Source organism: Nyctereutes procyonoides, unplaced genomic scaffold (genome assembly GCF_905146905.1).
Source record: "Nyctereutes procyonoides isolate TBG_1078 unplaced genomic scaffold, NYPRO_anot_genome, whole genome shotgun sequence".
In the NCBI taxonomy this organism is placed as follows: Eukaryota; Metazoa; Chordata; class Mammalia; order Carnivora; family Canidae; genus Nyctereutes; species Nyctereutes procyonoides.
This window is the reverse complement of record NW_026575142.1, coordinates 42,984,738-42,998,513: the sequence shown is the minus strand read 5'-3', so window position 1 is coordinate 42,998,513 and position 13,776 is coordinate 42,984,738. Positions and strand designations below refer to the sequence as shown.

General features: G+C 49.6%; 1 protein-coding gene across 3 annotated transcripts in view; it reads left to right on the top strand.

Moving 5' to 3' along the window:
• CEP72 (centrosomal protein 72) overlaps window positions 1-13,776 on the top strand; it is a 36,441-nt gene extending 22,665 nt beyond the window's left edge. For all 3 annotated transcript variants that reach the window (XM_055308452.1, XM_055308450.1, XM_055308451.1), the window contains 5 exons: window positions 1,186-1,324; window positions 2,473-2,669; window positions 8,866-8,992; window positions 11,550-11,661; window positions 13,059-13,776. In XM_055308452.1, the coding sequence (XP_055164427.1) occupies window positions 1,186-1,324; window positions 2,473-2,669; window positions 8,866-8,992; window positions 11,550-11,661; window positions 13,059-13,215 (732 nt within the window). In that variant the 3' untranslated portion in view covers window positions 13,216-13,776. The remainder of the gene's footprint in view (window positions 1-1,185; window positions 1,325-2,472; window positions 2,670-8,865; window positions 8,993-11,549; window positions 11,662-13,058) is intronic.

Sequence of the window (13,776 nt, the reverse complement as noted above, 5' to 3'; positions counted from 1 at the left end):
TGTGTTCCTCGGGTGGGAGACAGAAGGTTGAGTGAGCGCACTGAGGACCCTGGCTCTGTCATTTGTGCCTAAGGACAAATGTGCAGATACAGCTTCTGATGGAGATGTTGGTGCCAGATGTTCACCTAGATGCTCTCAGCCTTAGCTTGTTAGAGCAAGCAGCCAGGCCTTAGTGTTTTCATGCCACACTACCCCCAGTGTGACCTTGGGCAAAGCAGTGCTTGGTTGCTGGGCTTGCTCCTGATAGGCAGTGGTGGCAGTGGTGGTGGAGGTGAGGAGCTGTCCCCCCTGAAGTGGCTTTACCTGCCTCCCCTCATTTCAGAGTCTCTGGGTCTTAAGAAGTTCATTAGTAGAAAAGCCTTCTGGATATTAGCTAACTGCAGAGCACTAGGCGGGGCTCTCCCTAGCCTTCTGCTTGGAGCTGCTGCCTGGGCACCTGGGACTAGCCTGTGTCCCAGGTCTGGTCATTGGCCTGGAGATGGATGTGAGCTTCTACTCCCCTCCACCCCCAAATCCCAGGATACTTGGAAAGTGGTCAGGAGAGCAGAGGCCATCCTCTCTTCCTTGATAATTTTTAAAGATTGGTAAAGTAATTTCTAAAAGCAGGGAGGAGAGAGACTTTGATGTACATGCTGATATAGCACTGTTGTGGCCAGGCCCTGGGTGGAGCCTTGATACTTTCTCCTGGCAGCCCTTTTTGCCACATCATCCTGGCCTGACCACCCATGTGGTCCAGTGTGTGACTTGATTACATTCAGGGCTTTTCTGGTGCCAGTGGTCTGATGACCATTCAGGTGGAGACTAGCTTTAAGGGTCTCCTCCAGGAGTCCCTGTGGACTGGTTCAGGAGGGCCCAGAACAGGCCATTGTGGGACTGGAGTTCCCACAGCCTTAGGGCTTAAACCATGTGTGGGTTTCATGACTGTCACACTTGGTGTCACCTTGTAGTGTGTCCTTTACCTGTCCTCCTAGTGTGGGATATCACCAGGGTCACATGTCTGAGGGTAGGGAAGCGCCTCCATGTGCCTCCGCTACAGCCTTGTGAAGTTTGGATGGCCCCATTGTGCACATGTCTGGACGAGGGTATCCACATGATGCATGGGCGGTGCCATGCATCCCTGTGTCAGAGGCTTCACATCATGCAGTAACTCTTGGTCTCAGCATCATAGTTCTGTTTCCATTGCAGGTGGCTCCCAGACTGTATTCAGCTGTGCCTCCTGGGAAGAAGGCTGCCCTGGAGGTGATGCTTCTTGAGGCACTCCTCGACCTGGTGGACAGGTACTGGAGTGGCTGCAAGTCCCTGCATGGCAATGAGGTGTTCCAAGGTGAGCCAGGAAGGAAGGTCCGCTCAGACCTGCATTGGGCCCTCCCTCCAGGCAGCATTCTGTTTGCAGATGCTGTTCTGCTGAGGTCTGGGCCCCGCACCCTGCTGCATCCTTTCCGCTTGCCGTCACTGTTCCCACCACACTGCACAGAGCATCTTGACAGCCTTCCTCAGAGCAGCTGGGACTTCCATGGGGTGTGAGATGTGAGGGGCGTCCTGCAGGCCTGTGGCTATTGGTTTTCCTACCTGTTGGCACTTGGGTTTATGGAGATGCCTTGTCACTTTGGTTTTGTTGGAGATGCTGTTCACAGATGATGTTTGATTCTTGTTGCTCTGTATTGTGTGAAGGTTTTAAAACATCAAAAAGCTGCCACTGTCTCCTTTGAACCCTCTGAACATATGATCTCCTGCAGGGCCTTGGATTTGCTGATCTTTCAGTGAGAACGAGGCCTAGGAAGGTGGTCCCTCCCCAGGGAGGACTTGGCTTTGCTTCTGCCTGTGCCTGGGTGCCAGAGAGCACACCCCCTACCCTTCTTCCAGAGTGAGAGATGCTGCCTCCTAGGTGGCAGCTTTCTCTTTCTCCTGCAGCCTAGGTGCAGCCAGTGGGAACAGGAGCTTGCCCACCCCTCTGTCTGTAGACTGGGGGCCCTGCACAGAGCTGAGCTCTATGCTCAGTGTTGTGGCCCCAGGGCTTCTCCTTTTGGAAGCAGGACTCCCCAAGAAGCTGGATCCTCTGGATCCTGATCCCATAAATCTTGCCCTCATGCTCCCAGTTGTGGAGTTGCCAGACTGTGTTTGCATGGCAGATCCCAGGCCAGGAGCAGCAGCAGCCAGTGCTGTGGAAGGAGCATGGCAGGCTAACTGGGGCATCCAGCGTTAACTATCCGGGCACGGCCTTCTCTTCATAGGCACCTTTGCTCTGGAATAAAACTGTTTTCCTGTCTCTCTACCTCCCATCCGCAATTGGATGTGTGTACAGAAATCCGAGTAAGGGGATTTCTGTGGTATCCATGTCCTTTTGCCATTCTCCATGCTGGTCAGTGTTTTTCAGGCATGTAGTTTGTGTTACTCAAGATGTATGAATGTACTTTGTTTCTACCTCATCCTTTTAACATAAATGCCATAATAATACCTGATTTTTACTCTTAGCTCAGGCAAGACATATTTTGTCATCTGTGCAAGAATTTACAACAACTCAGGATAGTTCAACACTTGTGAGTGAAGAAATCAGCTACCTTACTCTGGAAAATAAATCTCTACAGAAGCACCTTGCTGAGCAGCAGCAGCAGTACCATGTAAAGATTAATGAGGTGGCATCAGAACTAAGCAACACACAGAAGGAGATGGTGAGCGTGCTTTTGCATTATTTCCATTCATGCACACAAGGGGTTTCAACCTCAGAGATCAGGGGAGTGCTTTCCCTTAGCTGCCGTTAGGCCGCAGCAGCAGGCTCCCCCCACCACTGGGGGCACTGCCTGTCTGCATAGCTCCCAAACCCTACATAACAGGCGTTTGAAGAGAGCAGTGTCCCTGCTTGTCCTAGCCTTGCCACTCCTGTGTGACTGCTCTCTTCTGTGAGAGGCTGAGTGAGGGAGAAAGCATGGATGAACTTGGGCTTGAGGTAGAGCTTACGTGGCTGCAGTGCTCCTGGGTCCAGGCAGAGGCTCCAATTAGCTGCTGTCCTGCCAGTACCATCCAGCACAAGCCCATGATGTGCTGCTGTTGGACTAGAGGGATTTCCTCCAGCAGGTGGTGCCCAAAGTCAGCCAGAGCCAGCACAGCTTGAACCCAGCCTCTGAGCCCAAGGCTCCTGGCTGGGCAGGGCTGTCCTTATCCTTCCTAACCTCATAATAAGACCGTAACATGTAAATGGCTATGTTAAAAAAGCAGAAAGATATCAAACAACCTAATTTTATACCTCAAGGAACTAGAAAAAGAAGAGCAAACTAAACCCAAAGTTAACAGTAGGTATGAAGGACAATGGAATATTACTCAGCCATTAGAAACGACAAATACCCACCATTTGCTTCAACGTGGATGGAACTGGAGGGTATTATGCTGAGTGAAGTAAGTCAATCGGAGAAGGACAAACAGTGTATGTTCTCATTCATTTGGGGAATATGAATAATAGTGAAGGGGAATATAAGGGAAGGGAGAAGAAATGTGTGGGAGGTATCAGAAAGGGAGACAGAACATAAAGACTTCTAACTCTGGGAAATGAACTAGGGGTGGTGGAGGGGGAGGAGGGCCGGGGGGTGGGGGTGAATGGGTGACGGGCACTGAGGGGGACACTTGACGGGATGAGCACTGGGTGTTATTCTGTATGTTGGTAAATCGAACACCAATAAAAATTAATTTATTAAAAAAAAACAGGAGGTATGAAGGAAATTGTAAACATCAGAGCAGAAATAAATAAAATAGAGAATTAGAAAAATAATGGGAAAGAAAACCAAAACTGAGTTGGATTTTTGAAAAAAATATAAAATCCACCAACCTTTAGCTAGACTGAGAAGACTCAAAAACACAAATGAAAGAGGAGGTATCACAGTGGATGCCTCAGAAATAAAAAAGGGTCATAAGGGACTCTTACGAGTACTTATAAGTGAGCACACTGGACAACCTAAAAGAAATGGGTAAGCTCCCCAAAGATTCAGATGCAATGAAACGCCGGGACACCTGCACCCCGATGTTTCTAGCAGCCATGTCCACAATAGCCAAACTGTGGAAGGAGCCTCGGTGCCCATCGAAAGATGAATGGATAAAGAAGATGTGGTTTATGTATACAATGGAATATTACTCAGCCATTAGAAACGACAAATACCCACCATTTGCTTCAACGTGGATGGAACTGGAGGGTATTATGCTGAGTGAAGTAAGTCAATCGGAGAAGGACAAACAGTGTATGTTCTCATTCATTTGGGGAATATGAATAATAGTGAAGGGGAATATAAGGGAAGGGAGAAGAAATGTGTGGGAGATATCAGAAAGGGAGACAGAACATAAAGACTTCTAACTCTGGGAAATGAACTAGGGGTGGTGGAAGGGGAGGAGGGCGGGGGGTGGGGGTGAATGGGTGACGGGCACGGAGGGGGACACTTGACGGGATGAGCACTGGGTGTTATTCTGTATGTTGGTAAATTGAACACCAATAAAAATTAATTTATTAAAAAAGAAAAGAAATGGGTAAGCTCCTAGAAACCTACATCCTGCCAAGACTGTACCAAGAAGAAATAAAGTACGTGCCTGGGTGGCTCATTTGGTTAGGTGTCCAACTCTTGATTTCAGCTCAGGTCAAGATCTCAGGGTCATGAGATCAAGCCCCATGTTGGGCTCTGTGCTGGGCATGGACCTTGCTTGGGATTCTCTCTCTCTCTGTCTCTCTAAAAAAGAAGAAGAAATAAAGCCTGAACAGAACAATAATAAATAAGGAAATTGAATGATAATCAAAAACCTCCCAACAAAGAAAAGCCCAGAACCAGATGGCTTCATGGCTTAATGTTACTGCACATTCAGGAAAGAATTAATACTCCTTAAACTCTTCGAGAAAACAGAAATAGAGGGAACACTTCTATACCCATTTTTGAAGCCAACCTCATCCTGATAGCAAAAACATCAGAAGAAAAGAAAACTAGATGCTAATATCTCTGATGAACATAATTTTAAAATCTGCAGTAAAATACCAGGAAATCATATTCAAGAACACATCAAAAAAATATACGCTATGACCAAGTGGGACTTCCCCCTGGAATGCAAGGTTGGTTCAACAAATGCTAATTAATACACACAAACAGATTGAAAGATCAAAACCACACAGTCATCTCAATAGATGGGGAAAAGCATTTGACAAACTTAGCCATCCATCCGTCATAAAAAGTCTCAACAGAATAGAAAGTTTCCTCAGCACAGTAAAGGTCACTTATGACAAGGCCACAGGCAACGCGTGATTGGTGGGAAAACACCAAACCTTGCTTTCTTACCTGAGACCCGCGACCAGACACAGACATATTCTCTCATGAGGTCTGCTTAGCACAACACTGGAAATGGTAGCAAGAGCACGCGGGAAAATGAGACATCCAGATTGGAAAGGAAGAAGTAAGATCGTCTCTGTTTACAGAGGACAGGATTGTATGTGTAAAAAGTCCTAGACTCACAACAACAACAAAAACGTGTTAGAACTAATCAGTTCTGGGACACCTGAGTGGCTTAGCATTTGAGCATCTGCTCTCAGCGCAGGGTGTGATCCCGGGGTCCTGGGATCGAGTTCTGCTTTGGGATCTCTGTGGGGAGTCTGCTTCTCTTTCTGCCTGTGTCTCTGCCTTTCTCTCTGTGTCTCTAATGAGTAAATGGATAAAATTAAAAAAAAAAACCAAACTAATCAATTTAATAAAGTTGCAGGACACAAAATCAGTATAATAGAAATCAGTTGTGTCTCTTTAGAGATGAGGAAACAATCCCATTTATGATAGCATCAAAAAGAATAAAATACTTAGAAATAGTATTTTGTATTGTAAAAATAGTATTTTTAACCAAGGAAGTTAAAGATTTCAACACTGAAAACTGTAAGACATGGATAAAAGAAATCCGAGCCATGAATGGAAAGATATCCCATGTTCACGGATTGGAAAAGTAATAGTGTTAAAACAGTCCACCCTGCTGAAAGTCATCTGCAGGTTCAGTGCAATCCCTGTAAGGATTCCAATGGCATTTTTTTACAGAAATTTAAAAAATCTTAAAATTTGTGTAATTATTTTTCTTAAAATTTGTATTTTCCATTTTCTAGTTTCACGGGAGACCCCTAAAATTTTGTCAGAACTGCCTTGAGAAAAAACAGTTGGAGGTATTACACTCTGATTTCAAATTCTTATTGTGAAGGAAGCTGTAGTAATGGAAAGAGTATGGTATTAACACATAAACAGACACATAGATGGATGGAACAGAATAGAGATCCCAGGAACATTACGCCACATACAAATGGCATCATGTACCAAGAATACACAACAGGGAAAGGACAGTCTGTTCAGTATTGGTGCTGGGAAGACGACCCCTGATACCGTATGTGGAAGTCAACTCAAATTGGATTAAAGATTTAAATATAAGACTTGAAACTGTAGAACTTTTAAAAAACACAAGAGAAAAGACTCCTTGATAGGGTCTATTCAATTTTTTTTTTAATCTGACAGCAAAAATGCAAAAACAAAACTAAATAAGTGGGACTCTAGTGAACTCAGAAGTCCCTGTATAACAGAGGAAGCCATCTGCTAATGAGAAAGTGGTTACCAGGGGCAGGAGTGTTGGTAAGGGGCCCATGCTGTGGCCGTGGAGGAAGATGAAGACCAGGACCGGAACTGCTTGTGCGGTGCTGGGTCTGCACATTGGCTGTCAGTGTAGCTCCCAGGTCCTCTCCTCCCCAACAGATGTTAGCTCTGTGAGAGCAGGGACATCCGTGCACTCGACCCAGCAGGGCACACACCTCAAATCTTTGTGGTGCATCCAGCCAAGTGTAGTGTTTTTCATCTTGCTGATCATCATAGTTGAGTTTTATTATGTGGAATCTGCAAGAGCTCCTCTTTTAAAAAGTCAGTACTGAGAGTCAGTACGTTGTGTCATGTGGTTGAGATGGTGGACTGGGACATAGTGGCCAGCTCCATCTGAGCAAGTCACTTAAGCCTCTGAGTGTGTGCGTGTGTGTGTGTGTGTGTGTGTGTGTGTGAGAGAGAGAGAGATCACTGCCCAGAGTGCAGCCCCTTCACTAGCAGCACGTATTACCGGCAGCCCGTGTGGTCAGGAGTCCTAGTGCAGCTGAGCTGTGCATCTGACTCAGGGTCTTACTGTCATATTGCCAAGTGGGGTCATGGTCCCCTTTGAAGGCTTGATGGAGGCAGGCATCCACTTGCAGGCTCGCACACAGGCACCATGCTCTGTACATGGCACCTGAGGCCCTCCTGGCATGGCAGCTGCTGATCAGAGCCAGAGAGCACCTGTGTAGGAGGCCGTCCTTTGTTACCTGCTCTTGAGAGGGAAGTGTTGTTGCTTGCATGTGGTGGGTTAGGATCCAGTCAGCAAGTCCACCCATGTGAGGGGAGGACACACAGGATGGTGGGAACACTCTTGGGCCATCTCAGCAGCTGCCTCCCCCAGCTTCTGAATTGGCCATTATCATTCATAAGGTGGGAATGAAAATAGCGAGGGGGCTGCTTTGAGATGAGTCCCTAGAACATCTACCAGTGTCTGTATTTTATGAGAACCTGCCGCCTCAGAGATCCCCCACAAAGCTTTACTTCTCCCCATTGTGAAGACGCTGGTTCTTTTTTTTTTTTTTTTTTAATTTTTTTTTATTTATTTATGATAGTCACACAGAATGAGAGAGAGAGGCAGAGACACAGGCAGAGGGAGAAGCAGGCTCCATGCACCGGGAGCCCGACGTGGGATTCGATCCCGGGTCTCCAGGATCGTGCCCCGGGCCAAAGGCAGGCGCTAAACCGCTGCGCCACCCAGGGATCCCGAAGACGCTGGTTCTGCCATCAGGTCTCCTCAGGTCCTGATGCCCAGGAAACTGGCCTTAGCCAAGGTCTTGCTCCTGAGCCTTTTTAGCATGCTCCCAGCAGGGCTGTGTACAACTGAGCATGATGGGTCACTGCCCCTGCTCCGGCCTTGGCTGAGACCTTGTTCAGGACCAGGGCCCAACCCCTGCCCTTTCAGGACTCATCACATTTTTGGGAGACAAACCATTGGCCATAACTGGCCACATGGCCGTTTCTGTACTGCCCGGAGTGTGCGTGCACACAGAGGGTCAGTGTGCTGGATGGGCCATCAGGGTGAAGAATGAGGATAGCTGTTTTCTGAACGCAGGGGCCCTTGTCACCTTGAGACAGATCCACTCGCTCCCCTGGTGGGGTTATGTCTGCGGGTGTCGTGCAGGCGGGGCAGCCTCCTGCTCTGGACAGCAGGTGGCTGTGATGGCCCCTTGCCACCAGCTCTCACGGTGTGTTACTGCTCTGCCCTCCCCTTTAATGTCCATGGTGTGCTGGGCATTGCTACTGGCTCAGAGGATGGGAAAGGAGCCCACTGCATCTGCAGCTCCCACCTGTGGTGGGGATGGCAGGTAGGATCCACGTGCTTACAGAATGGGGCTCTTGCAGGGCAGTGCCTGCCTCAGGGAATGTGAAGCCCTGGGATCTGCCCATGCTTTTGCCCAAGAAGTGAGCCTAAAGGGACCACACGGGGCTGGTGTGCTGCCCAGCTCTTGTCCTGCTCCTTGAGAAGGGATGGGGAGCTGGGCTGTGGTGACCATGGGGCCTTCCTGGAGGAGGCAGGGCTCCAGCAGAGATGCTGGGCACACAGCGTGCCCCCCTTCTCTGTCCCCTCTGAAAGACACTGCTGCTCACCTGGAGACAGCTGTGGTTTCTGTTGTTCACGTCCTGATTTATCACTTATGCTAGGTAAAGTAAAACTGATGCCTGCTGGTCTCAAATTTGCCTTGATTTCGTACGCATGTTTTACTGAATTTGATTTATCTGTTTTAAATGTGTTCTATGTTCTTAGGATGACTTGAAGCAACATTTAGACAAATCTTTGGAAGAGAATAGTAGCTTAAAGGCTCTTTTGTTCAGCATGAAAAAAGAAGCAAAAAATGCAGACACTGCGGCTACATTAAATGTGCAGATCACTGGTGAGTATGTAGTTTATTTGGTAAGTTATTTAATGAAATGTTGAGTGTTCAAACCCTTTATTGTAGACTTCATTTTAAGTTACTCATAGGAGGGTAGCTCGGGTGGCTCAGCGGTTTAGCGCCGCCTTCAGCCCAGGGCCTGATCCTGGGGACCTGGAATCGAGTCCCACGTCAGGCTCCCTGCATGGAGCCTGCTTCTCCCTCTGCCTGTGTCTTTGCCTCTTCCCCCCCCCCCCGCCCCCACCTCTCTCTCATGAATAAATAAAATCTTTAAAAAAAAAAAAAAGTTACAGGATTCAGAATTCAGGTCCAGTACATGCTGTAAAGTGTGGTGAGGGTCATCTTGGCTCATGAGAGCTGTTCCTGCACGTTCCACAGCCTCGGGTTGGACGTGGTGGTAGCCGTGGCAGTACCAACTGTGGGGAGCCCCCACCCCCACACTGCCTCTCAGAGCATGCAGTTGGCTGTGCCTCTGCTGCCCCCACTCCTGGAGCAGAGCAGTGCTTTTTCTCTGTGGTCACCATTTCTTTCAGGTCACTCTTCTCTCCATCTCTCCCATCTTTGCTTCTGTTTTGAAATTTTCACCAAGATGCCCTTGGTATTTCAGATTCCCGGGTTTTGAGTGAGGAGGTGGTGTGTGTTCTGTGAGCCTCGTCTGGCTGTAAACCGCAGGGTCCCCTGGAAATTTTAACTTCACTGAGGACTGGCCCACTGAGTGTCATGCAGTTCTTACCTCCCAGGGGTCCAAAAACCATTCGTGGAGGGCCTCAGAGCAGGTCTATCTGCATGTTCCCAATGGGCTGGGTCGCAGGAGCCCAGCCACAGATGAGATCATGGCCCTGGCCCACAGGCTGCTCAGGTCTCTTCTGTTGTGTCCCTTGGGCTGCTTAGTTGAAGGCTGAGTTCTTTATAATATTTTCTTGAAATTTTCTTTTCTTTAAAGATTATTTATTTATTTATTTATTTATTTATTTATTTATTTATTTGAGAGAGAGAGAGCGAGCAGCGGGAGTGGCAGGTAGAGGAGACGAAGAAACAGACTCCCCACTGGGAGTCCAACATGGGGCTTGATTCCAGGACCTAAGGTCACAACCTGAGCCAGCGCCCCTTTTCATTAACTTCCATGTAAAAAATTTCCCCTTTTCATGTGTGTCTTGAGATGTCATCATGCTGTTCGCTTGTTCTCAGACTCCTCCTTGCTCAGCCTTCATTTCCCATGAAGCTTTCTCTGCCATGACCATGGGCCTGAGTTCAGCTACCTCCTCTGACATCCTCAGTTCTGACTTGTTCCTCCATTTATTGTATCACTTCTTAGTCTTTCGCTCGTTCTGAAATACTCAGTCCTGGGTTTGCTGGGTTCTGGGTGTGGCCGCTGTTGTCAAGGGCAGCAACTTTGTGTGGGGTCTGCCCTCAGTGCTCCAAACTTCTAGAGAAATATGGTGGCCCCTTTGGGGACCCCTAGGGCCCTGTTCATTTCCTCACTTCTCTCTGGAGCACTGTCCTGCCCCCCCTGGGCCCCTCACCAGCAATTCCTCTGTAGTACCACCCTCTTCTGGAAGGGACTGGACAGGTCAGCCTCATGGGGTCAGGGTTGCTGCAGTCCTTTCAGACCACACAGGGACCCCCTGGTCTGACCTCATGGGGGAGGCCAAGCCCCTCTCGTGTCAGCCATGGGTCCTCGGTGGTCCAGCAGAGGTTTTCTGTGAAAATGGGGGACACTTAGTGGATGCCTCACTGCTAAGCACCACTTCCCTCTCACAGATGTGGCTGCCATGCATGGCTTGTGGCTCTTGTGTCTGGGCCTTAAGGCTGCCTCATCATAGGGGCTGTAATGTCGTTTGTGGGGCTCTTGTTCTGTCATCTAGTCAGTCTTGGTGTTGAACAAATGTGGGGATTCTGGGAGATGCCGAAACCACGCCCTCACTGCCCTCTTTCCAGGATCCATTTCGCCAGCCCTGCAGCAGCAACATAGGCAGGTGCAGTTGCTGAGTAGTGTGGCCCCATTGTAACACTTTTAGGGGCCCTGCCTGCACCTTCTTGCTCTGGCTCTCTCATTGCCTCTGTGTAGTTTCACAGTCATGTGACTAGGTGTGGATTTATTTGGATCTTGGATTTGGGTTTTGGAGCCAATAAATGGTATTTTTTTTCCTCTCGAGTTGGAAACCCAGAGACAGGAGTCACATGGGTGGAACCCAAACGCTCTGTGTCACTGATGGACATGAGACCAGAGGACATATCGGAGATATGTGGCCCCCGTGGGCCTCTTGTCACTTGTCCCCAGAACCCATTGCCTGGGGGAGGAGAAGCACTGCAACTTTGCAGCAGGTCCAGTGCAGGGGCCCCAGCTGGCAACTGGCTTGCCTCTGTCTGCACTGTCTGCCCTCTGTGTGTAGACTTAGTTCTTGAGCGTCTGAAGGGCAGAAGCCAAGGGTGTCTGAATTGTGCACAGAAGGACTTTTCCAGGCTACATTGTTTTCTTGTGTCTCTGGTCTAACTTAAATGTTTGAACTGCTTAGTGTGAATTTCACTAACTAATGTTACTGTTTTTCTCTTTCAGGACTTCAGACAAGTGTGAAGAGGCTCTCTGATGAGATTGTGGAATTAAAGCAGCATCTGACACACTATGACAAGATCCAGGAGCTCACCCAGATGCTTCAGGAGAGCCACAGGTGCCCCTGGGAGGCGTGGGTGGAGGCGCTGAGTGGGCCCTGTGGCTCAGGGAGGCAGGGCCGGCCCTGGTCACGTCATGGGGCACAGAGGAACACCTGAGGGTGTCCCTTCCTGCTATAGTAATCTGTGAGGTGGGGCCTGCGGGTGTGACCAGAAGTGTGGCCAGGGGAGGTGAGGGGCACGTGAGAGATGGTGGGAGATGCTCAGGTGTCCTAGTCTACCTGGAGCAGCTCCCGTCACTTCTCCCGGAACACGGGGACCCCACCCTTACTCCTGGCTGTGTGCTGGGTGGTGAGAAGGGAGCAGGAGCTGTGGGGATTGCCAAGTGTTTATTCCCAGTGTTTATTCTGAGAATCATGTGATGGGAAGGGGGCGCTGGCTGGCGCAGGCTGGGCGCAGGGAGACAGTGTGCCGCTGGGTGGGCCAAGGTGAGGACGGGCCACCTGCACGTGATAGAGGTGCAGAGCCTGAGCCCAACTCACCTCTTTTCTCCTGCCTCAGGTTGAGGCTACCACTCCTGCCCCTGGGCTTGAGTGCCGTGTGGCCTTAGGTGGAGCCGGGCTGTGACCTCCCAGGGAGTCAGCGGGCCCATCCCACTCACAGGTTACAGAGGGGAAGGGGCTCCTGAGAGATGAGCTGGAGCAGAGAGAGGGAGGCAACAGAAGAACAGGGAAGGTGGACATCATGGTGCAGGGAGGGGCAGTCGAGGCAGGATGGCTCCCAGAACCCGGCAGCCCCCCATCTGCAGTGTGGTGGGCTCCATGTGGACGAGGCCCTGCAGCAGGGGTTCACGTTCACTTTGCTCTGGGCCTCCACCTGGCCAGTGGCTATTCCGTGGGTCTGTCCGTGGGGGCAAGTATCTGGGAAAATGGCCCCCCACATCCATCCATCCATCCCTTGTCACTGCTCACTGGAGGCAAGAGCATTTTGCAGATGGCTGAGTGGGCAGGTACAGTACCGCTCTCCTCCTAAAGTCCTCATAGCAGTAGAAGTGACTGACAACACTGTGAGACCTGGACTCTGAGGTGCTCCTACGTCAGAATTTGTAAGGGGCTTTTCACAGCTGACCAGGGCTTAGAAATATGCCAGACTAGGCATCTTCTCTGGAGCTAGAACATGGTCCCGCTGGCTTTACAGACTGTTTTCTCACCCCCAGGTGTGGCTGGAGCGATGGGGCAGCAGCCCTCCATCATGGGCTCCGCTCCTTCATCCTGCCTGTATGCAGCGGGGCAGCAGAGGGCTCGGGTCAGGTTTTGCGCCACCCGGTCTGGAGGGGAGAGTCAGGCGGCAGGAGCCAGTGGGAGACGGAAGGGTGTTGGCAGTGGGGCGGGGGCAGGAGGCCGCAGGCTGGCCTTTAGGAGGGGCTCAGGTGTCGATTCCCTGTGCTCTCCTGCAGCTCCCTGGTCAGCACCAATGAGCATCTCCTGCAGGAGCTGAGCCAGGTGCGGGCACAGCACCAGGCAGAGGTGGAGCAGCTGCATTGGAGCTACAAGGAGCTCAAGAAGACTCTGGCCCTCTTCCCGCATGGTAGCGCCAGCCTTGGAGGCTGCTAGCCCCACCCCCACCCCTGGGCACCCATGCCTGGCCTCTGGGTTTTGTGGCCAGCGCATCTGTATTCGCTCTGACACAGCTAGTAAAATGTGGAAATTCCTTTCTACCTAGTGTTTGTGTTGGTGAGAGCTGGGTCTTCTGTTCGTAATTATCTTAAATGTTTTGAAAAGTATTTGGGGCCTGTAGCTCGATTTTCTAGAACATCCTGAGAAAGGATTGATCTGTCTATAGGTGAGTCTGTAAGGGTGTATACGGTGCAGGATTTGCAAAGAGCTGGCAACTGGGATCATTATTCCCTCGGACTCCAGGATGCTGTTCCTGTGTCCTGAAATACAACCGAGATCTTACCAAGAAAAAAAAAAAAAAAAAGCCTTTCATGTGTTTTGAAACGATATACTGATATATTTTGAGAGCCAACATTATTAGTTTTTCAAAAATATCTTGATATAAAAAAATGCAGTATTTTTCACCCTGATGTGAAAGAGAATGGGGTCTGATCGCTAAGTGATTTTGTGTGACACTCAATCCTTGTTCAATAAACTAATAGATTGTTTTAAAAAGTG